This window comes from Phaseolus vulgaris, chromosome 2 (assembly GCF_000499845.2).
Source record: "Phaseolus vulgaris cultivar G19833 chromosome 2, P. vulgaris v2.0, whole genome shotgun sequence".
NCBI classification, from domain to species: Eukaryota; Viridiplantae; Streptophyta; class Magnoliopsida; order Fabales; family Fabaceae; genus Phaseolus; species Phaseolus vulgaris.
Window position 1 is genome coordinate 45,832,891 of NC_023758.2, and position 24,205 is coordinate 45,857,095.

The 24,205-nt window shown below is 33.3% G+C and overlaps 3 protein-coding genes across 11 annotated transcripts; 1 reads left to right on the top strand and 2 right to left on the bottom strand.

Moving 5' to 3' along the window:
• The first annotated feature begins 464 nt into the window (after window positions 1-464).
• LOC137812633 (uncharacterized) lies at window positions 465-5,422 on the top strand. Of its 3 annotated transcripts, none has more exons than XM_068614757.1 (3): window positions 465-1,063; window positions 1,882-3,723; window positions 4,577-5,422. In XM_068614757.1, exons 2-3 carry the CDS (start codon window positions 1,906-1,908, stop codon window positions 4,904-4,906), a joined length of 2,148 nt encoding a protein of 715 aa, XP_068470858.1. In that variant the 5' UTR covers window positions 465-1,063; window positions 1,882-1,905; the 3' UTR covers window positions 4,907-5,422. The 3 variants fall into 3 exon arrangements, with proteins under 3 accessions (XP_068470858.1, XP_068470860.1, XP_068470859.1); XM_068614759.1 differs by having other exon boundaries at window positions 589-1,073; XM_068614758.1 differs by lacking the exon at window positions 465-1,063 and adding an exon at window positions 1,380-1,740.
• An 850-nt stretch (window positions 5,423-6,272) lies between these two features.
• LOC137812634 (mitochondrial aspartate-glutamate transporter AGC1) lies at window positions 6,273-10,890 on the bottom strand. 6 transcript variants are annotated; one of them, XR_011081270.1, is made up of 10 exons: window positions 10,676-10,863; window positions 10,496-10,597; window positions 8,850-10,147; window positions 8,591-8,709; window positions 8,101-8,225; window positions 7,717-7,816; window positions 7,291-7,356; window positions 7,119-7,198; window positions 6,770-6,855; window positions 6,273-6,627 (listed from the first exon to the last, which is right to left on the bottom strand). XR_011081270.1 is itself a non-coding variant. In XM_068614763.1 (10 exons), exons 3-10 carry the CDS (start codon window positions 10,081-10,083, stop codon window positions 6,471-6,473), a joined length of 1,971 nt encoding a protein of 656 aa, XP_068470864.1. In that variant the 5' UTR covers window positions 10,084-10,147; window positions 10,496-10,597; window positions 10,676-10,890; the 3' UTR covers window positions 6,273-6,470. The 6 variants fall into 6 exon arrangements, 3 of the variants coding, with proteins under 3 accessions (XP_068470864.1, XP_068470861.1, XP_068470863.1); XR_011081269.1 differs by having other exon boundaries at window positions 7,717-7,763; window positions 8,042-8,225; XR_011081271.1 differs by having other exon boundaries at window positions 7,119-7,202; window positions 7,717-7,763; window positions 7,870-8,225.
• A 2,495-nt stretch (window positions 10,891-13,385) lies between these two features.
• Window positions 13,386-22,408, bottom strand: LOC137812639 (kinesin-like protein KIN-14J). Of its 2 annotated transcripts, none has more exons than XM_068614769.1 (22): window positions 21,896-22,408; window positions 21,335-21,446; window positions 21,074-21,231; window positions 20,810-20,908; window positions 20,237-20,432; window positions 19,914-20,038; window positions 19,649-19,732; window positions 19,447-19,530; window positions 19,257-19,349; window positions 19,126-19,155; window positions 17,500-17,853; window positions 17,335-17,416; window positions 17,144-17,239; window positions 16,881-17,060; window positions 16,670-16,776; window positions 16,415-16,594; window positions 15,959-16,122; window positions 15,619-15,872; window positions 15,326-15,489; window positions 14,557-15,113; window positions 13,856-13,962; window positions 13,386-13,722 (listed from the first exon to the last, which is right to left on the bottom strand). In XM_068614769.1, exons 2-22 carry the CDS (start codon window positions 21,399-21,401, stop codon window positions 13,661-13,663), a joined length of 3,243 nt encoding a protein of 1,080 aa, XP_068470870.1. In that variant the 5' UTR covers window positions 21,402-21,446; window positions 21,896-22,408; the 3' UTR covers window positions 13,386-13,660. The 2 variants fall into 2 exon arrangements, with proteins under 2 accessions (XP_068470870.1, XP_068470871.1); XM_068614770.1 differs by having other exon boundaries at window positions 21,335-21,441; window positions 21,896-22,264.
• Window positions 22,409-24,205: the final 1,797 nt, after the last annotated feature.

A 24,205-nucleotide genomic window follows, 5' to 3' on the forward strand; every position in this document is an offset into this window, starting at 1 on the left:
ATATATAGATAATCTTGATACCATATTGACCATATTTACTACAAAACACTTTAATCTGAGTTTTGGGGAAGCATCTTTCTACTCCTACTCAAGCAATTACTTGCCTTGCCCGATAGGAAATAGCAAGGGTATTATTGCCAATAAATTCAGCATAGCAAAACTGCAGATCTGATTCTCAATTCGACAAAAACAGATTAATGGTGTTTATTGCTCAATATCTTACTATTTATTATCATTGTAAATGCATGATTCACTCATTTAATTATTAGATAATTGTGGGATTCCGTTCTTGATAATTTAATGTTATATCTGCCTTTCCCGAAAACATAAGATAATGATATGTTTCAGAAAATCACTTAAAGGGAAACTCAAGGTGTCACTGTTACTGTGGTAAGACTGCATGAAATTCCAATGTGACCCTTCTCTTTGTGCACTGAATATTAAAGCCAAAGTTTGTTCCACAATGGTGTCATTTGTCATCTCACCAGGGCACTCTCGATTCTTTCTCGGGTTGCTCGCTCGCTTTGCTTGGATCACTTGTCCAGTGGGACACAAATGATATTAAATAGTAAAGAAAGCCAAAAAATCAAACCAGCATGTTATGATGGTGCTTCAAGGGCATGGCTTTGTTTTAGTAGGGTCATCATGTGCATTAACGTTGTAGTAGTAAGTAGTATGGCGTGGTTTCTCTCTCTTGTTACTTACTTATTTATCTTGAATGTTCAGTGCTTCTCTCTCTTGCAAGTGTAGCTTCCTTACTGTTTCAAACCAAGCTTTTTGGCACCATTTGCCATGCTTTACTGCTCCTTCTGTTGTGTGGTGTGCTAGCTTGTGGTGATTGGACTGAGCTTGCCTCTTGCTTCTACAACCCACTTGTGCCTTTTGTGGATACCAATTTTGAGTCACTAAACAACACAATGACCCGGGACTTTTGACTCTTTACTCAAATGGGTCGGTTTCATGAGTTGTTCTCCTGCACCCTTTATGCTCAAGTTTAGAGATTTATGATTCTGCTTTGAAGCTGCTTATTGGGTTCTCTTTTTCTTCAGTTTACTTCTCCAAGGTCTATTCTAGTATGCCCTTTTCCCCCTTTTTATTTATTTTTAAAAAAATTTCCTCTTTCTTTGCATTTCTCCTTGTTATGGTTTGGTATCATAATCATTATGTACTTTATTATTTTTAATCAAGTGTTTGCGCAACACTCATCTGTGTCACTTTACTCACATTTGGGTGTTATGGAGATCATACAGTGTTCTTTCCAGCTTTTTTCTTTTCCTTTTGCAATTATTTGGTACCCAACAGATCACAAGGCCTTTCTTTTTCGGTGCTTGGAATCAATATTGTTCTTTTTCATTATACTTATTTTTTATAATCTAACCAGAGCCAATTATTTTCTAGGGCACTGTTGAGACGTGGTTTTTACAATAATGGTTGTTTGCAAGGTCACAATTGTCATTGCAAAATAGCATGATTTATGAGAATGTAGACAAATGTTCTACAGTGTTTAGACTGTTTAATACCGCTTCTTAATTGCAATCAACAATTTGCTTTATGCAATGTCATTTCCTGCTTCAATTGTTATTTTTCATCTCTTCAATTGAAATTTTTGGAGCCGAAGCCCTGTTGATTATTACAGCCGAAGTTTTGTAGTAATTTATATGCACTCCTTAATGGATGCTATGGGCATTTTTTTAAATCCTAGAAAAATTCCCTCAATGAAAGATCTCCCTTGCATTCCGGGTAATTGTAGACATCAGATTTAAATTTCGTTATATGATAGGTTCCATGATGCATTATGTTAACTTTGTCAAGTGGAGTTGGTTCTGTTTGAGTGTCTGTTGCATTGCTACAAACTAATATATGTTTTTTTTTCCTTAATAGTATTGCTGGTCTTTGGATTCATCAATGGGACAAGAGTTGGAGTTGGATCTTGATGACAAGTCTTCAGTGGGTCTGAGTCCCAATACTGTTCTTCCATCTCATCAATACTGTGTGAATGTGAAGAAGATATCTAAGAAAGGGAAACCCACTGGGAAAGATGAATTTTTTACTCTCAAGGAGGGCTTTGCTGAGATCAAATTTGCTCGCTTCCGCAGTTCTTCGTGTAAGAATCATCTCTCTAAACCTCATGGATTGGAAGGTAATATAGAAACCAGGCGCACTTCCATGTACCAGAGTTCAGAAGAAGTGAAAAACAAAAAGAAAATGGACACCGTGATAGAGGGAAGGAAAAAGATAGAAATTTCAAGGAGAAGTGACACCTCCTTTACAGGTAGCATTGTTGATTCTTTGTGTGGTTCAGATGATGAAGGTTCTGGGGTTAGATCTCCAAATAGCTTTATTGAAATTTGTATAAATTCAGATGTTAAAAATAAGAAATCTACCAAAGTACGAGGGAGAGATTCTATAAATTTGAAGTCCAGAAGTGACAAGGTTGCTGATTCTGTAATCAATGGCAATTGTTGTGTTGAAAAGGACACAGTGCACTCGCTTCAAAAGTCATTCTCGGCTAAGGCAGAAGTCTCTCACTTGCCATCTCCATTAGGAAGGGATTGTTCATCAAGCCCAAAAGTCCAATTCATACATGGCAGGAAAAGGCTGAATCATATAACAAAGTCAAAATCACTGAGAAGTCCAGTGAGTCAGATACCGGAGAGTAATGAGATGAAATCAAGTGAGAAAGCAAATATTGCAAGAAATAGGACTTATCAGAAGTCATTGCTAAATGACTTGTCCAAAACCGGAAAGCATTCTGATATTATTTCTGAGTTTATCAACAGAGAAATTCAGTATTCAGGTATAGCTTCTTCACCTGTTCACCTGCATGGCAATCTCAAGTTGGAAAATAAACATGGAGTGCCGTTTTTTGAGTTCAAGGTGAAGTGCCCTGAAGATGTGTTTGTGGCCAAGACATGGAGAACAGGTAATGCTTTCAACTGGGTATACACCTTTCATTCCATTGATAATAGAAAGAAGAGCAATGCTACTGGGTTGGGATACCATGATTTTGACAAAGATTCATCAACAGTTGCACAGATGCTAGTTTCATGTAATTTATGTTCTGAACTAGAAGGAAAAGTATTTGACAACTCTATGCTGACAGAATTTGTATTGTACGATTTTACACACTCAAGACAAAGTGTTTCGCGTGAGAAAAAGTCTTTCAGTGAACAAGATGCTTCTAAAACTCTTAAAGCTTCCCGTGTTGAAGGGAAGGAGGACGCTATGGGGTTGGATGAGAACCATTCAGTCAAAAACAAACTTCAAGACAAATCTCTACCAAGCAATGTTGAATTTGATGATTTAAATTCTTTTCCTTGCTCGCCCACAGAATGTCATTCAAACCTTGAAATCGCTGCCATTGTCTTGCAAATTCCGTTTTACAAGAGAGAAAGTTTGAAGTACAAAAGAGGGGACATAATAAGTGGTAAAGAATATTCCAACATACGAGATCTATCTGCCGAAATAGATAGAAAGAGTTTTCATCACAGCAAAATCCAGGAACAGTTGAAGGTGGTAATACCAAATGGCAATCATGGTTTGCCAAATGCTGAAAACCGGGGACCCTCGTCGTTACTTCATCGACTGCGATATGGTGGAGGCTGTGACTGTGGTGGCTGGGACATGGCCTGTCCCCTTATTCTTTTAGGCAATCCAAGTATTCAATTTGCTGAGGACTTCCCACTTTTGGAGGAACATCAACCTTTGGAACTTTTTGTTCAGGTATAAGTTGAGTTTCACACAAACTGTTTCTTTGAACAGACTTGAAAATTGAATATATATTAAATAGTAAAGGGAGACTTGGTGCTTGAGGTTCTCAAGTCCTACCTAATGAGAAGACTCGTGCATTTTTACATTCCAGTTCCGAGAATGGGTTCCACTTTCTTGTGTAGCTATTCATTGCACCAATCAGTTAGAAGATGGTGATTGGTTATGCAATAATTTTTCTGGCAGAATTTGAAAGAGTTCAGAAATAGCCAAAACTATTTTATTGACAACAAATGGTCAAGGAAAATTTCTCTTCTTAGAGATGGGTTGCACCTATTTTTCAAAAATGCCGATCAAATCTCATGAACGCGCACTTCTGCAAATAGTCTTTTTATTCATTATTTTTAGAGATTCACTTCATCTTTTATTTTTTCACCCTCGTGGGATAAGGCTTGTCTATGGTTGTACTTTGCCTTTCTTATAGTTCCTGTGCAATTTTTCTCCCAACAAAATATATATACTTCAGAAAATTTAACCCAATCCAGTGTACAGTGTAGTGTCCCAGTAGTTAGAAGATCCCTCGAATTATCTTGAAAAGTTAGAACTCTTTCTAGTTATTTGTTTAGCAGCCATTTGATATAAAGATAGAATGCATAAATACACGGGGTATATAAGAGAAAACAAAAATGTTATTAATAGTAGGATTGAACAATGAATTAATTCCATGAGACATGCATTTATATAGGATTTTGTTTAACACTTTCTTAGTACAGATTTATCTGCTTTCTTTAGTGTGACAGTTTTAACTTTCTTTTTTACGAGATTGTTATTGTTTTTTCTAATACATATCTGACCTTTTGGTGCACAGGGAGCAAAAGGAAGCAGTCCTACCTTCAGCATGAGAAGAATTGAAGAGGGGCATTATGCTGTTGATTTTCATGCACAATTATCTGCTTTACAAGCATTCTCAATTTCTGTTGCCATTTTGCATGGAACTTCGGCCTCCAGCAGTGGAGAGCATGAGAAAAACCAACAGTCATCTCAATGCAGTTCACTGAAAATGCTTCTTGAGGACGATGCACATTTTTTTTTCAAATCAGTCACAACAACTGAGAAGAAGAGTGGTTGCAAGAATCCAAAAGTAGTTCCTCGATCCTATGTGCTGAACCCACCCTTTTCTCCTATTGCACGCGTATAAAGAGTAGAACTGACCAAGCACATTTATAGTGTGTTTGAGTACGTGTTACTGACATGGTTTCTCACACCATGTTTCCCAACATGCTGCTATCTCTTTATATCAGCTTTAAGCCATTGCTGGTTGGGAAAGCACAGCATGTTGTGGTGTTGGAGATGAGCTGTGAAAATAGGTAACAAGTGTGTAGAGAATCTTAGTGAGGGTGTTTGCATCAATGTTGAGTTTTTTGTTACTAGGCACAATGCCTGCTTGCAGAATCTGTTTAGTACTGAGAGAAAGTGCAATGGGGATGATAGCACATTAGAGGTGTCAAAATCATTATTTGTAATAAGTTCTTTGGTTCCATTTAAGTAGGATACAAACCGAAAATTGTTCATATTGTGTGGGATAGTTAGAAGGGGGGAGGGGGATACTTTACATCCAGTAGGAGATAGCATAGCAATCCTTTCTCTCTTATTTTTGTATCTATTTTGATAAGATTCTGAAATTATATAAATGGTGGAAAGTGGATTGGAATAATTCAAGACTTGTTGGCCTCTCTCTTTTTGAGTATGAACTTATGAGGAAGCACTCATTAGTAATGATACTTGCTACTTGGCTAACCTTAATTTTTTTTTTTAAATAAATAGTTGTTTTTTTAATCACTGATACTTACTTCTATGTATAAATTATAGTACATAATTTGAAATGTGAGATTTTCATTCTTCTCACTCTCAATTAAATATTTTTAATATTGTGTGCTTTTCACATTATTTTTGGTAATTAGTAAAAAATAACATTTAATAATGTTAAATTTCTTTAATATTTATTTTTTTACTGTTCTCAACTTAATTGTTCATCTCTTCCAATATATATATGTTTATCTAAAACTTTAAATTGAATTTCAACATTTAAAAATAAAAATAAAAATGTAGGACAGGAGAAGGAAAAATCCAAATTGTATGAGTCAAATTCTACAATCTGAACTCAAATTGTATAGTTTAGAAAAACATTTCAAATTATAAAATTCATAATACACTTTCAGATTACATAGTCAAAAATACATTTCTAGATTACATATATTTCAGATTCTGTAATCCATAATAAATTTTCGATTGTATGATTTATTCATTTAGAATTGTGTAATTCGAAAATGATTATAAGACAAAAACAAGAGGCTGGAATTGGAGGGTTGCCATCATGATAATAAAATTGAGCTTGGATAGTGTAATTTTATTGAAAATTTCAAGTTATAATTATTTAGAAAATTAACAGAATAATTTATGCCATAAATGATTTATAGGTATGTCGTGATAGATAAGCTCCTTTAAAGTTAAAGCAGCTTCTCTGGAAGAATATTAAAATTGTTCACATTCAAGGAAACGAGAAATTGAATACATGACTGGTTTATATTCAAGATCAAAAAGTAGAAACACATCTAGTAAATTGGAAGATATGTATGATGACACTACAGAAGAATTGTATATTCTTCAAATATACAGTTTATGAAACAGCTATACTGCTTGTAGCACAATTAGACATTTTTTACACTATCTAGTAACCAAGAATACAAACTATCAACACTTTCCTAGTTTTCTCTCTCTCTAACATCTCTGCCATTGGCCTGAATGCATAAATCAGTGAATTGTGATGCTTCCAGAGAAAATGCCCTCTTGAAAAATTCATATGAAGCAAAAAACAGTGATCCTTGCGTCATGTACATAATCAACCGTGGAATCAACCCCCTGATGACAGCCATACAAAGCACACAAAAAAATGTCATAGTGCAATTTGCATTTGAATAGAGATCCCATGAAGGTAAATCAGGAGCTGCTATCAGATGTTTTCTTCTGAACTAAATGATAGTGGCAAGACACAAAATATTACCTGTACAAGCCCTTCAAACCTTCACCCTTACTAATTTTGTAAAGGGCATGGAGCACACTATCGTATTGGTTTGCAGATCCAGGAATCTGTAGTACACTCACTTTTATCAGAATCACGAATTAACAGTATAATGATATTCGTCGACCAAGAAAAAAGAATAACACATTATACTTTTTAAAATAACAAAATTGAAGTTATATTAAGATTAAGGATAACATGATAAACAATATCAACCTAGAGTTAAGAAAGGTTGTCTTCAGCAACTAATTAGATCGTTATACCAGATTCTGCTTCAGTAGTACCAATAAGTATTTGTACAATTGAATTGAAGGTTTTGCATATAACAAACCTGTGTCTGTAATCTAGTCTTGATCACATCAAAAGGAGTTGTGAATAAAGCAGCAGTAGATCCAGCTAATCCTCCACATACTAACTACAGAAATTTATAAAATCACTCTAGTCACATTCATCAGTGAGACAAAAAAATGATGGTCAAGAGCAAGGAACAAACATTAACTCACAGTTTGAAACGTGTTGGGTTGAACACTTGATGGCATCACTTCCTTCAAACTTTCATATGTGTAAAACTACAATTGGTCACAGGAAATAGCAATAAATAAAACCATGGTTTCTGAAGAACTTGGAAAACCAATCAATCATAAAAGACAAAGTAATATTAGCAGAGGGGACTTGAGAAGAAAACGTCAATAATCACAACCATCCTTGTAGAAAGAAATGAAAATCCTCATGGGAATAATGAATCTTAAGTAGCAGGGTCAAAGTTGAGAGCCAACAAAGAGAATAATGAATTTTCAGTAAGGGCTTTTGGACATTCGCTACCAACACCTCAATGCAAACAACCCCCTCCTCCTCCATGGTGGTGATAAGAAAACTGTTTGTATCAGCTTCTTCTATCAATGTGCATCAGATATAAAACACCTACTGACCTTGATAATTGAATGTGGAACATTCCGGCATAGTACAGCTCTCCAACCTGCATATAGGGAGGTAAAACCACCATTTCTGATAATTCCAACCAATACATCCCTGCACAGATATACTCATAAGACCCAGTAAAGTAAAATGAACACACGTCTTACATGGGAAAAGTTCCGGTTAAAGTTTGAATCCATGAGCATACGCACAGACATAGCAAGCATCTCTCAACATGACAGAAATATTTGAAATGGCCAAATTACACATATAAAGCAGATACTGAAATGTACAATGAATAGATGCAATTCACAACAAAAGCATAAAGACAAGGCATACTCAAAGCAAGCAGTTCTATGTCAAGAAAGGTGATGATGATCCCAAAAACTGAGGCATACCAACAGTTGCGATACTGAGAACGAACTTGCATCTGCTGCTTTATTCGCTCACTAGGAGTAAAAATGAAAGATGTGGCAATGCTTGCACAACCACCTCCTATGCAATGGGCAAAAGAATAATACTCCTGCAGAAAAAAGATGACCTCATTTATGCCAATAAACATTAAAATAATAGAAAGACTCATCGATGTTTACTGCTGATAAATTTATAAGGGACTACAGGAATCATTTGATTGCTACACATTCAATATTTATAATCAAAGGAAAATAAGCAAACATGAAGAAATCTGAAAAATTCCTAACTACAAGGTTCACTACTTACAAGTAACTAATAAGATCTTTTACAAGTTTAACTAGCAGTTTCTTCCACCTAGATGGTATCACGTGTAGAAATAAGGGAATCAAGAAAAAGCAAAGCACAAGACATCAAGGTTAACCTACTCTGAACAACTCCACTCAAATGAGTAGAATATAGAGAAAGATGAGCTACCTTTGGAAGATAAGGAAGCAAAGCTGCTTTAACTGATTCATAGGAGAAGGTATAAACAGCAGAAATTGGAGCTGAAGATGCAACATTTGTGGCAATTCCACGATATAGTCCAAACAAACCTGAAATTAGTCAATCATCTCTGTGAAGAAGCCATCTAGTGGGAGATTTAATTCAAGAGGGAAAGTTAATTTAAATGAAATGAGACAGCATATAAGCTACACAGATACGTAGAAAGAAATGAATTCTCTTATGAACCAACCTCTATCAGAAACAATTGATTTGCCAATGTAAAAAATGGACCGGTGTTCAGCACGGCATGATTGGATAACTGTCTTAATTGTGTCAACAGGATGCAGACAAAGGCTGACACATACACCAGCTAACGCCCCAGAAAAAGCATGTTCTTGCTTGGCTTTGGAATTACAAGGCTTCAGATGGGTTGCAGAGAAAGTATGAAGCTTAGGTTCATCATTAGTTATATCCAACAAATGCCTTCTTTGGACTTCCAGAGATTCATTGTCATCAATGTCATGTTGGCACTGCTCAGAAGCACTGGTACATGAAGCTAAACAGTTAATATGACTGTCCACATCTATACTGGAAGAAAGTTTCTGACAAGCACCAACATCTGCCTGAGCATCGGGTACAGCTTGCAGAAAATAGTCTGAACACAGAGGGCTAATTATTCTTGTGTTGTTCAGAATTGCAGCATTGGATAATGATTGACTTTGGTGCGTGATTGAATCATGACTGCACACATCCCTCTCCTTGTTAGCCAATGCAGGGTTGCTTGTATCTAAGGAAATGCAACTGCCAGCAACTGAGGAATTAGTTTCCAGGTTCTCAGGCTGGGTAACATTCACTAGACAATTTAGCATCTTAATAGCATTTCTACCTGCCCACCAATATACATTTCCAGATTTAAATGACATTTCCTCCTCCCTCGCAAATTCCATTTTTTTACAATCTTTATTTGTTATTTTATCACTAGCCTTTGAAAACCTCTGGAATAAAGAATGGATATAATCTTGACTTTCATCAGGAGATTCAAATGCTAGTATCTTCTGCATCACCTTAGGGAAATCCAATCTTTCCCGCACAATCTTTGCAGAACCCGCGGTAAGAGGGTAGAATTTAGTGCCATTTGAAGTATATACCAGGTCATTCTTTCTCTCTTCAATGTTATCCAGAATTTTCTCTTTTGAGAATCCATTATCATCCTGATTCAAATTTTCCTTTGGGAGTAAAACCGAAAGTGATTGACTTGCAGAATCGCATACCTGACCTATTGCAGAGATGAGCTGAGCTGTGCTCAGTATATGAGGGGACTTTGGTTGACAACTTCCATACCGTTGCTTATTTTCGTTGTTGGAAAGAGAAGGCGAATAATCTACACGGGAAAGATCAGTCTCAAAGGACACTCCTCCATGTTGAATCCGCCAATATTTTATTGACTGTTGATCATTTTTGGGCGATTTATTGCATCCAGACATATTTCCAAAATCCTTTGTCTCCTTCTAGAATCAGATAGCCCAAAAATGACTGGACAGAAAGGACCTGAGAATGAAACTACATTAACTATCAACAAACTATGTTAACAGTCAAATCTCAATAACACCATGAATTGCAAACTACATTAACTGTCACATGTCAAAATTACATCAACACTTAATTTCTCAGTCAGGCAACCCCTCACTTAATCCAAAAAAGACAAGAAGTATTGTAATTTCAGAACCCATGACTAAGGATTGACTGAAGAAGTTCCAATTTTGAACATTCCCCACTTCTTGTTTCTTGTAAATTTCATAACATGAACCTTGTTGGTCAAGCTTATGAGTTATGATTATAATACACATATGGAACATGAGAGAGAATTTGAAAAACAATAAACAGCCGTCCTTTTACCTGTTAAACTTTTGTTATCATTTGTGTGAGAATATAAAAATTAGGAGAATGGCACCCGAATCAAAAGTGAGAACGTCAATTGAGCTCATTGAATGAGGAACTCTGCAGAAAAAAAAATGGCAACAAATTAATTTATAGGAAAAAATAAGAGAGAGATATGAAAGTTGAAAAAAGTGAAACCTTGATGATGAAAGCGATGGTGGACCATAAGTAGAAGAATCCCTGAAATTCATTTTTCGGAAGAAAGGGTTTAAGAAGCCGAAGCTGAAGAATTTAAGGTTACGCCCATTTTGATTTCGGCGCAGCATTTTTGTTTCTCTTCTCTTTTTCACTCTCTTCGCTTGCACTTTCTTTTCACCACCACCTCCTTCTTTTTTTTACTGCCATTTTTTATTAGTAAATTTAATTTTCACCAAAACATTTATTATCAATATTGTTCTTTAGTGACATTTATTTACACTTCAAAAAGGTCAACTTTTCTTTCAATGAAAAAAATATTTGAAAAGGAACAATATTTTATCAAAAGAAGTAAAAACAAATTATTTTATCAAAAGGTTTTAATCACTAACTCTCCGAGAATTATAGTTATAAATTTGAATAAGTTGTAAGTGTAGTTGAAATCACAGATTAAATAAGTGTTTTAGTTTAAATTATATAAACTAAAAGATTTCCTAATTTGTTTCAACATTAACCTTAAGAATTAGAGTTAAACTGTCATAATATCTCATGGACCATAACCCTACAAATTTTTTTGATTAAAAAAATCAGTAAATTTAAAATAACAATTTTATTTAGATGGGAATAAGAACTCTAGTGCTATATTAGATTCACAACCAACTATACCCACCCAGACAACTTTATCATGTGTTGAGCTTTGATTTGGTATTTTTTTAAATTATCTTTTTAGTTTCAAACTTGTATTATGATTGGTTTTTTTTATCAGGTCAAATGGTGCGTTGGGGTTAATGTATTAAATAAATAAATATAAAAAGAAAAAAAAATATTTATAAACCTTTTACGTATGTTTGGATCAATTTGAAAAAAATAAGAAAAATGAAGAGTTTTCATAATTTAAAATTAACTAGTTCTTTTAAAAAAAATATTTTTTTCTTCATAAATTAAATCTAGTTTATACACAAGTAAAAAATAAAATATAGAAAAGTTGTATAAAAAAATTCTATAAACTAATTTTAAGTTATAGGAATAATTTTTATTTTTATTTTACTTTTGTTAGAAGTTATTGGCTGGACAAATTTGTTCAAATAATTATATTGACATTTTACTAACTCAAAAAGGTTATCAAGAGTGTTTTGATTGGTTGTTTAGGACTAAACTTGTAAAAAAGATTTTATTCATAATACATGGTCATTAGACTCAATAAAAAAATTATATATATTAACCATAAAATACTTATAAATAAATAACAGTACTTTATAAACCATTTAAATACCTCAATTTTAGAATTTTAGAAATGTAAAATAAATTTGATTTTGACTAGTCAAGCCTTTGCTTGAGAGTTCTGGATTCCAGTTAGTTACTATTTGTTCAATCCTGCATTCCAAAAAAACTCATTTAAGAGACAAAATTTTAAGAATGGTAATATTAAAAATAGAATTTACAAAAAATAGACAATCTTTAAAAAAATCATGAATATAAATATGTTGCGCTAAGGTATACTACTTCAAAAAGTAGAATTCGTAATTTAATAAAATTTAACTTTAATTTTTAAAATTCATTTTTTTTCTCATCTAAAATCGTACTTCGACTTTATTTCACTTTTATTTTTTAGATTTTAGTATGAAGTCGTGATATTTTTTAATTTTTAGTTTAAAGTCACAACTTACTAGCTTATCTTCTATTTATTTTAATTTTTTCTATTTTGAAATTAAAACAATATAGTTCTTATTTTCTTTCAATTTTTATCTTCAATGGAAGAATATTTTTATCAGTTTTATACAGTGTTGTGTAGCATATCAGCCTACAGTGGAGATCCTAAAGAAGATATTTTGTGGTTGAAGTGGAGTTTGGGATTGATGACTCTCTTAATGGTGAAACAGTAGGTCCATTCTACTTATAAACATATGATGATGATGATTATAATATAACTCAAGATTCTTATGGTGGGGACACGATCACATCAGCTTCGATGCAATACCTGGTTATATTTATTATGCTAGTAGTTACTATCCTTCATATATCACACTAAGTCACTCACTTACAAACACACTTCATTAAAAAAAATAGAAAACATGTAAAAATGCACTTACTATGAAGCACGATTTAAGTGAAGAGCACTGAAAAGCACTACTTTTAAGTGGAGAACAACTTTAAATCCTATATGAAGTTGTGCTTCTCACCACTTATCCATGCCTGTAATTTTTTAAAAAAATTCTCCATTTCCATCATTATTGAAAATTTGCCCATTTAAAACATCTTTATCTCCAAGAATGAATTACAAAGATGAAAAAATTATTCAAATAGCACTTTATGCATACATAATGCATAAAGGTAACAAACAAATTCAAAATCACAAAAATAAAATAAAGATAAATTACTATATTATATAAAAATATAAGCCACCAAATAACTTAGTGAATATCATAAACACATACAGCATTACACTGATCTATATTTAATTAAAAACTATTCTAGATAAATAAAAATAAGAAACACAATATAAAATAATTTACTATATTAGTTTTACATCTCCAGTTTTGAACTAGTTCCACTAGTTCCCACTATTTGATAGTCAGTTTATTTTTTTTAAGCAAAAGGGCCAAACACAAAAATTGTCTAAATTGTGATTCAATTTTAACCATTCGAGCTAGTGGTTTCAAATGAAATGTTTTAATGCTTGATGAACTTGTCACATTTCCCAACTTCTGCTACATATACAACATCACAGATAACATACTGAATGAGAAGGTGTAAATACAGCGGATTCAGTGACATGGCAAAAAAAGGCCATGATGCTTTTTTACATACAAACTGATTACAAGCTAGAGTTTGCAAATCGCCTCATTCAATAACAGATTGAAGCTGCTGAAATGAGCTGAACCTTGAGCCCTGAGTGCAGTGTAATTAGAATGAGCACCTAACATAAATAAAAATTTCCTATAACTATGTTATAAATAAGCACTCTACAGCATCCAAGACGCATCCTAACTATTGCCAACGTTTAAGTGACTTCGAGCAAGAAGAGCTACTGGCAGTGGGTTTTATAACACCTACATGTAATACAGGAAATAAGAAGCAGCACAACCAAGGGAGATTGGGTAGATCAATTTAAATAGGAAGAGAAGTGAGAGTAAAATATTAGACATAACAGAATAAAAGGGTAGGTTAATTGAATATACATACTTGAAGGAGCCTTCAAGGAGGTTTTGCTCAATGATAGCCTAGAAGGTCTTGTCCGCATTTTTTGTGAGACTTGAGCAGCTTTGGGAATTTTGGATGGCATAATTGGCCTGCATTCAATCAAACAAATTGAGATCGGGTCCAATTTAAATAGGATTGGTAACAGCTCTTATGCAAGTAACTTGAATTTGAAATGAGGCTTCTCTTCTTCCCACCCATGTTTTCCTTTTTGAACCTCCATACTTCTAAATTTTTTTATTTTGCCATCATCTTTATTTTAGATCTCTGGAATTCTAAAATATATTCTTTTCCAGAATGTCTTATATGGAATATATAAATAATTTTTATTTAGATAATTCTGGCATGTACATTCTAAATTGCCTTTCACAACAATTCCAAAAGATGTTTGATCCTATTCTAAAATGCATAACTAAAATTGTTTGACACTTTTCCAGATTATGCATTCTGAGACATCCTTATTTGTTATTTAGAATGTGTAATACAGAAGTTTTTAAATACATTCTTGATAGTATGTTTCGGAATGATCAAGGATTTCAAAAGGGTATTTGTTCATCAAATCTATTTATGCACCCCTTGAAATGAAAGTGCATACATTGTAGACCAATCATTGTTGTATTATTCCATACCATTCCATATTAGGATAGAATATGTATTAAATTTTACAGAGGGATGAGAGAACTGACTTTTCTGTGCTTTCAGCTGGAAAGTTGATGATTGTGTTGTTGTTCTTCCCTGGTGTCGTTTCAGCTGCCTTCTCGAGTTCAGGAAAAAGAGTATACTCCACAATACTGCTGATTGAACCTTCGGTTTCGGTTCCCATTGAAAGACCACCATCAGATATGTCACTTAATCTCTCCTCCGAATCTGCATCTCCAAATCTTAATAGGTCAGTGTCCTCATTGAAATTTTGACTGATATCATCTCTGGCTAATTTCAACCGAAGGGAACTAGGCTTGTTCCTGAAATCATCCATTGATTGATGAGAACCAGCTTCAGAATGCTTATCACTATATTCTGAGCAGTTATCCATGTCAGAAGCTGCCTTTCCATTGACTTTAAAGCTCCTTACTCCTGGTCTCGTGCTATTTTGAGGAGTCCCTATGGAGCGTCTCCTTGGAGATGTTGACCCGTGTCTAACTGAGATCATGCCATGCTTTGCACCATTTTGATTTGCTTTGAGCAACTGTAACTGCTCAATCTCTTCATCCTTCCTTCCAATAACATCCTTGAGAGATGCCATCTGCAAGAATAATACACAAAGTCAGTGTGGATTTTATAAAGCAGCTTAAGCTACACGACGAGTGATAACCTGAATGACGATGGGTCATAAGTCTAAAAACAAACTAATAACTAAAATCCAAACTCCTAACATCTGTACTTTGCGGATAAGGTGACATTGACTTCATTTCCATCAACTAAGCTATGTAAAATGCAATAGAAAATAGAAAAAACCTGCTCCATAAGTTCTCTCACATCCCTTCCCTCTTTGTTGCTACGAGCTGCGCCTAACTCAACGCCAGAAACCCTTTCAGCAAACTTCAAGGTGCTTACAGTTTCAGAATACGAAGCAACATCAGGATTAAGCTGTACAAACATAAGGGTTTTTGCTTGACCGCCTATAAAATAAAAGGGGCAAAGCTATTGCAATTCAGCAAGCCATGACCATAATATGCTTAGATCAACTCAAACAAATGAAACTGAACATAACAAAACTGTAAGTTACTGCCAATAATGGCAACATTTACCTAAGGAACTCTGAAGAAGTTGGGTCAATTTACTATTTCTATATGGCACATGTGAACTCTTTTGTGATAGAGCAAATATCACATCTCCAAGTGCAGATAGCGATTTATTTATATGTTGAGCCTCCTTAAGCCTATCTCCAGTTGCTTCAGAACGATCCACTCTTTCACTTCCTGCAAGATCTACAAGATGCAGACATCCACGCAACAGTGTGTTGGTCTTCAAATCCGTTCCTCGGACATGAACAGATAGAACACTATCATGTGATGTCAAAATAAAATGAGTTTTGTATCTTCACAATTGGAAAATCGATAATAAAGAAAATCTCAAAACTGTGATTACCTGTGTGATCGACTACTTCTTTCATTCAAGGCTGTTGCACTAGTCGCTCGATTCATCAACCCAGTATTCATCAACTCAAGGACATCAGCCATTGAATTTACAGAATGCATACTTGCATCAGGAACAGCCAACCCATTTGGTTGGGCAGTATTCCAAATCCCAAGTGTGTGCAAGTCAAGGAAACAATACTTGATATAGTTTTCCTTCAAATGAAGTAAAAGTAGATGGATGGTAAAATTGTTATGTTTAAACATAACGACAGTCATAGATGATAGAAAACATACATGCATGAAGTAAATAAACGAATAATATAAGTATGACAACGCGTGAATAAGAATGCAAGCTTAATTATAAATATAGAGTAATGTAACTAATAATAGAAAGGAAAGCCCAGTGCACAAGAGTCCGACTATTGTGGTGAGTCTGGCAATATACAATAGACAAAAGAAAAGGATATCTCTTTTGAGGACCATTGCTTGATAGTAAATCACGAACTTGTTCGTTATAAATTTCAACCATTTGAACTCCAACTTCATAAACAATGGAGCTTCTCCTACTCTGGGAGATATGGAAAAGATCATAAAGTGCCCGATAGTTGACTCCCCAATCTGATTTTGATGATAGGCCAGGTCCGCTCTAGTAGAAAAGCAACTGCTGAGTAAAGTAGCTAGACATGACATAAATAAAGTATTAAACAAATTTAATTCATACCATTGTATATGTCTTTCCTGAGCCAGTTTGACCATAAGCAAATATACAAACATTGTACCCATCAAGAACAGATCGAATCAGTGGTTGAGTGTCCTTGAATACTTCCTCTACAAAGAAAAATTGATGTATAAGTTGAACATTGCTATCAATTTCAACGATAGGAAACTAGTAGTAATAATAATCATGAAATAGAAATGAAAAAATACAGTACCTTGACTTGTTGCTTGACCAAAAACCTTGTTAAATTTAAAAAGTTTACGATTTTCTTTTCCTTGTTTAAGAGGATTGCTAACAACTAGTTCTCCATCATCGCCAACAAACTCAATTGTTGTATGGCTTTGATTTTGCCCTGGAAGAAATGGTCTAATACGACAATAGACCCTTATATTACCTATCCAAAAAAAATCAGGTCATCAATCAAACAGGGGCTTACAAATTCACAAGTTTAAAATATAAGCACCATGTAATACAGACCTTTCAAATCTTGAACTTCATTATACAATTTCCTATTTTCGGCTAGAACTACGTGATAATTTTCAGCAGCCTCAGCTAGACCTTTCAGCTTGATTCCTACATATACACATCTTGTAAGTTGTAAATACGTCTAATCCATTATAAGAACTATCAACAATAAATCATGAAAAGTTTTAAATATTGGACCCTACCGAAGTACTTGAATTCCTCTAAGTAGCTTCTTTTTGTTTTTATTACATCATCTTTGACAGACTTCATGGATGTTCTCAGCTCCTATAAAGCATCAAATTATATGGTATAGCACAAGAAGAAAAAATTCACGACTGTAGAGAAAAAAGCAATACAAAGAAGCAAACCTGGAAAGCTCCAGATTGGAAATTTACGATAGTTTGATAGTTATGTTCTTTATTCTTCCAATTCAAAAATCTGGATTCTGAAAATGCCTCTAATTCCTTCACTTGCTTTCTTGCATCTGCAAGATGAAACTTAAGTTCCTCTATCCTTTTTTCATATTCAGTTTTAGATTCAGCGGCGAGCAATTCTAACTCTGAAACATGTTTTTCATGTGTTCTTTTGGCTATTTCCAAATCTTGCTTCAATGCAGAAATTTCTATTTCACTACGAACTTTTTCTTTCTTTAAATGAGAAAAATCCTGCTCTTCAAGTCTCTTCTTCTCCTCAAATTTAGTTTGTTCAACCTGCAAAGCATACTGAAGATAGAAATTATTAGAGCCAGTTAGCAGCCAACAGAATTCACATTTCTACTTGGAAAAGCTACTTATTTTACAATTTCTAAAGCCTATAAATACATTAATATATAAACCCAGTCATTTTTTTTATTTGTTCACTGTGATGAAAGGGGACGCTACTTCAAAAGATACACACTTTATTATAGGTAATAATCACCCATTTAACTGCATAAACGTTAGTAGACAAGTGTATATCTGCGTTTGAGCAATATAAGTGACATATTTACAATTTTAGACTATTTAAGGCATGGTAACTATTAGTTATTCACCCAAATGAAGAACTTTACTCAAAGATGCAACAGAAATGAGCCAAGCCAACACTTGATCTTCTTGAATTCAAGAGATGCATATGTGCATACATGTGTAGGTGTGTAGATAAATAAACCATGACAGAGGAGATCAGGTTCCCCACTTCAATAATCCTTTCTACGTATTAAATTTTATTAACTCAACTGTTAATAAAAAAATATTTTATTTGGTAGACCAAGCTCGTACCATTCCATAAAATCTTAAAACTATTTATTATTTTATTAAATAAAATCAATCTATTATTGTATAATATTATTTTTTAAATATAAGTAAATTTTATCTATAACACCAGATAACTACAAAACTCTGATTTACCAAAAATTTAGAATGCATAAAGTTGGATTAACAAAAATTAATGCATGCAAAGAATTGTTGATGGTAGTAAATTCAGTAACTTTATCTTGTCTTATATGTACACACACGTAGAGAGAGAGAGTGTGGTGAGTTGCATTGGTGTAAATCATGTCAACTATTATACCATTCAATAACTTTTAATTCGATAATTTTATCTTAACCTACTATTGAATGAAAGTTCCTTTCATATGGTCATATCCACAAATTTTAATATTAAGCCAAATTATTTGATACATCATCCATATACATCAAAATTTACATAATATATACTTTTAAAACATTAAAAATATGAATAATTTGATTGTGCTTTTATTGATGTTCAATTTTCACAAAATTGACTCAAACAATCAAGGTAATATATAATTATAATTCAATGATTGGATTAATAAAACTCATTCCATATAAAGGAAGTCAGGGTGTAATGATTGTTGTAATTCGATTCCCCTATATATAAGCAATGATAATAATGACAACACAAATAGTGAGTAAATTTAACAAAAACAACTATCTATATTGCTAGTTTGTTCCGTTATCTTGAACTCAAAGATAGGGCTTGAGATAGGTTAGCACCTTCAATTGTTGAACCCAACATGAAAGAACCTGTAGAAAGTGGAGGCAGCTTTAAGAGAAAATTAGCAGATAGCAATAATATAAAAAGGACAGCAAGGCATTGCCCCAAATCCATCAACAACAAAAAATACCTCATTCTCTTTGGTTGTTCCTACTGCCAAGGTCTCAAGTGCATTTATTCTTGTTTGATACTTTCCCTCACGAGACTTGAAACGATAGTTTTGCTTCAGGTATGCAACATAATTAAATGGTCATTGTTCAAGAACAACTGAAAAAACTGATATTCTTCGGTGGAAAATGTGAAAAGAAATGTAACTTTACATTTTTCATGCTTTCAGCTTGATTTGAAAAGCGCAACTCAATCACTTGCAGGATTTTCCTCAACAAGCATGCAGCACGATGAGCCTAGAAATATATAAAAATGAAAAATTGATCTATTTCTGAGTGATAATCAAATCTAAATTTGCTTCAACAATATAATAGGCTTTTCTATTACTTATTGTAGAAGTATTTTGTCCAATACCTGAGGTACATCTCCATTTTTCCTTTCAAATATATCACTTAGGATCCTTTTTCCTGTATTAAAAAGCAATTGAGTTGAGACACTCTGCAAGAAAAAAATTCGCTAATGTATTAGGGTCACATGAGTTATATCAGCAACAACCAAAGGACATCACACATAGGAGAAAGGGAGAATATTATTCAAATATTATATATCCGAAATCATTCCATGTATGAGCAAGAAGAAAGGGAAACTTGACAGAGACACAAATTAAATCATCACTTACATCCAAATTGTTTGATTTCAATACTTCATTAAGGTTGGCATCAGAATAATCTACATGCAATCCATTCTTCAAGTGAAACAGTTCATTAGACTTTATTGCAGTATGATCAACGGATGCGATTCCATCTGGATAAAGAAAACAAATGGTAAAACATAAATAAAATGTTTAAATAGAAATAGAAACAAAAATATCTAAACAACAACCAATCCTTATTACATTAGGTGACGCCAAATACATGGATCACGGGCATCTTTGTACTCTTAACAAAATTCAAACATTTAATAGTCTACTGAGAGCAGGACACCTTTTAATTATCATAATACCTGATCCAACAGAACCATCAAAGGCGTGTTGAAATTTTGAAGCATCCTTGAGGCAACTATCGCTTTCCCCTGAGGACGTTAGATTTGACTGGTCCCACCTTTTTCTAGAACAACTTTGGATATTTTCTCGTGCAGCATTATAAGAAAAATGAGTTTTTAGAGTCTCGAGACACTGCAACACAGGCACCATGGATCCCTGCATACATTCTCAGGCCACAAGATTAAATTACTAGGACAAAACTTGCAAAGTTTGGTAAAGAAAAAAGGAATTTGAGAATCATATTTGAACAGGGCCAACCAGCTTATTTTATTAGACAATGTCCAGTTTCAGCATTAAAGAAAGAAACTGAAGTATACATAACCTCAACCTTAAAATAGAAGATATCACAATCAAATTGTTCAGTGATTCTCCTTCATTGTGTGACAAAGATGAAACAAACCTTCTATTTCCTATGTACAGACAAATGAGGTATTCATCTAGCCAACCCATTTAGAGTCAAGGACAGCCAATTAAATTCATAGGCATAACTCACAATATTCTCAAACTACATTGTATAACAGAACTTCTAATACCTGTTCTAGGTCTGACAAATCAAATCCAGACAATCCCAATTCATCCAAAGCCACCAGAAACCTTTTCACACCGATTAGCTCATTCAAAGAACCACTTCCCTGAAGTCAAAAGTGAATGCCTTAGCTTAGAAGAAAGAGGTCAATAGTAAACAAGCTCTCTATCTTAATGTCTGCACATTAGAAAACAGAGACTATTACACATAAAATGCACACACACGCAAAAAACGTAACACAAGTATATAACAGATCTAAGGGCACTCCTACCGTCACCGAACCAGGAACCAGATTGTCCAAAATGCTGCATAACACAGATCCATCCCTCAACTGTGCCCTCAACTCGTCCTCTGAAGTATCTAAAGGCAGATTAAAGTTAGGAAGCACAGCATTTATCCACTTCACCAGTGATGGAAGCTGCTGGCTACCTGAATCCATATCAAAATCAGTGTGGTAAAGGGCAGGTGAACAAAAAATTCAAACAAACATATCATTATAGAGAAGTCAGTGAAACTCCTCTTGGTTTAACACCTGCACGAGGAAACCCATTTCCATTGTTACTTCCCCCTTTCTCCCACACCTCCTGCTCCCACTGCATGCTCGTTTTCGACACTCCTCGCCCCCTTTATCAATTGCACCTACACTGCCACAACACATAATTTTAATAAGCACAAACTCAACCCAAGCAAGCTGATACCTCAACTGCAGGAGAAAGAATTAACCGAAAAATACTGAACATCAATTCATCCAATTTTTAAGCAATAACATCACAGAAGGAGAATGAGCATAACAACACACTCTTCGCAGTAAAACATTAAGAATTAGGGTTAATATAAGCTGCCTAAAACAATCTACTGCACTCCAGTACAACATCAGTACGGGTGCCGTGAATAAAGGTGTGTTATTAAGGTCCAAACGATTTTCTAAGAAACTGCAATTACGGAGAAGAAAAGGAGAAACCATACACTAAACTCACAAAATCAGCTGACACTTATTATTATTATTATTATTATTATCTAACATTGATATATTTCTGAATTAATTACGCAACGAAAGAAGAGAAAACATAAAGAGGAACAGATCCGCACAAACCTATTTCGGGGAAGCAATGAGGGGGGAAAGCGAGGAAGAGGAAGCTCGTTCTTTGGAAAACAGAGATTGAATCCAACGAAACAGGAACAAATATGGCAATGTGGATGAAACAGCAATGAGAGCGGTGACAGATCGAGGAAAATGACGGGGAAATTGTGGTAGGGAAATGAAGAAATTGGGGTTTGGAGAAGGAAGAAGAAGATTTAGGTGGTGGAGACTGAAAGAGTGTTGAAGGGAGGTTGAGCTGAAGCAATGCGCATAGCCTTTTCTTTCTTTCTTTCTTTTTCTCTCTTTGTTATGTTGTTTTCAAATGACAGCGTGAGGAGGACCTGGAATTTTTGGAAAATTTGGGAAAGGGTGAATTGAATTGGATTAGAAGCCAAATAGAGAAATTTGAATCTTTAAGATTTTTCTAACTACCCTTTCAATGTCAAATAATAACAAAACAGTACCTTCTTTTTTACAATTTTCTGATTTTGACGCTATCCAACCTCACTCTCGAATCCCATTCCCGCCGGCACCTTTCCCTTTCTTAATTTAAACTAATCTCAAATAATTAAATAATAATTTGTTATTAAATAAATATCTTAATTCTCAATTAACCCACCCCTTGCTTTTGCCCAAAGCTGTCTATTATTTATGAGATGAAAAAACAAAAGTTATTTCTAGATTTGTTACTCACCAGAACAAAAATGGGTATGTATTTTATATTTCTTATTTCTTTCATATTTTCTCAAATTAATTGCAAATTGTAATTTAATAATTTTAATTCCAAATCAACTCCGGCTAATAAGATGTAATAGTGATAAAAAAAAATTATGAGCAATTTGAAGTTGTTTTTTGTAAAAAAAAAAAGTTAATTAGATCTAAGAACTTCATCTTCATTTCTGCAAAATCTGGTTTCTTGCTCTCCATTTTCCTTCATCTAATTAATTAGGTTGACTAATTTCATCCTTGATGTGCTTATTTTTCTTCAATGTCATCTAGTAGGTATGAAATTCAAATAAATTCACATTGACCTCCTATTTATAATGAACATTAAATTAATTAATTAATTAAAATGGCAATCAATTTTACTGATTTTGATAAACAGAATCTAATTGATACTATTGAATGATTACTTTCTTCATTACTTAGGGGGTGATTTGATGTGATATTTAGAAAGAGACTGAATTTCTTCTCATATTGAAATATTGGGTTTTTTATTTCTTAAGTTTTCATTTGTATTACGTAGTGAAATTTGATTCTATTCAATTGCAATGATACTTGGTTGTATATACTTCCATTTTAAATTCTACAAATTTCAATATTGGATGCTAACATATTAATATGTACGAAAATCGTTAAAATAAAAAATAATTAATACGTACTTAATTATATAAAAAATTACATGCATGATATACATATTAATAACCGTGTATCAATAACAATAAGACTCATTTTGTAAATAGACACAATAAATAAATTAAATAATATTGTACATTATTTATTGTTTTGTTTTCAAAATAATAATTTAAGTATTAAAAAATCTTATACAAATCATTTTTTTTATTGAACACCGAGTACTAAAAGAAAATAAAAAATAATAACTGAAAAAAATCAATTATTTAATTGTATTGTCTTAACTCCTCTTATAAAAATAAAAATATTTTATATTTATCTATAAGTTAAGTCTTATATTGTGTGGAAAGTTTTGTTAAAGATTAAACCTACACTACATAAAAAAATGATACAAGTTGAAATACTTGAAATCAACTTTAGTTAACTAAATTTCCACCTCTAATATATCTGAAAAATATTATGTATATTTGCACAGTTTGGTACTTGTAATTTTGAAAGTACCTGTTCAAAGTAGACAAACACAATAAAGTAAAGGTTAAATACTTCATTACTTAAAAAATTATATGAGAAACATAACATATTTTTTTTGTTTATTTATGCAAAAGAATAAAGTACATATTTAATTTTAAATTTTAAATTATCAACATCTGTTAATTTTTAATGTTACATGAAATACTAACATACATAATACATATTTTACTTAGTGGAGTTACACTAATTAATACAAATGCAATTTAAATGTTTGAAGTTTAAAAATAAATATGTAAATTTCTCTGTTCATTTAAATACACTAGAAACATATTCAAATGAGCTTTAATTTTTAAAATATGTCAGAAACCCAACCCATCTGACTTACATGTTTTAAGAAATCAACAAATGTGTAAGATATTTAATTTATTAAAGTTGTTGGTTTAACCTGTGAGAATATTTTTCTAGGTAAAATTGGATTTAACTATAGTTGCAAGAGTG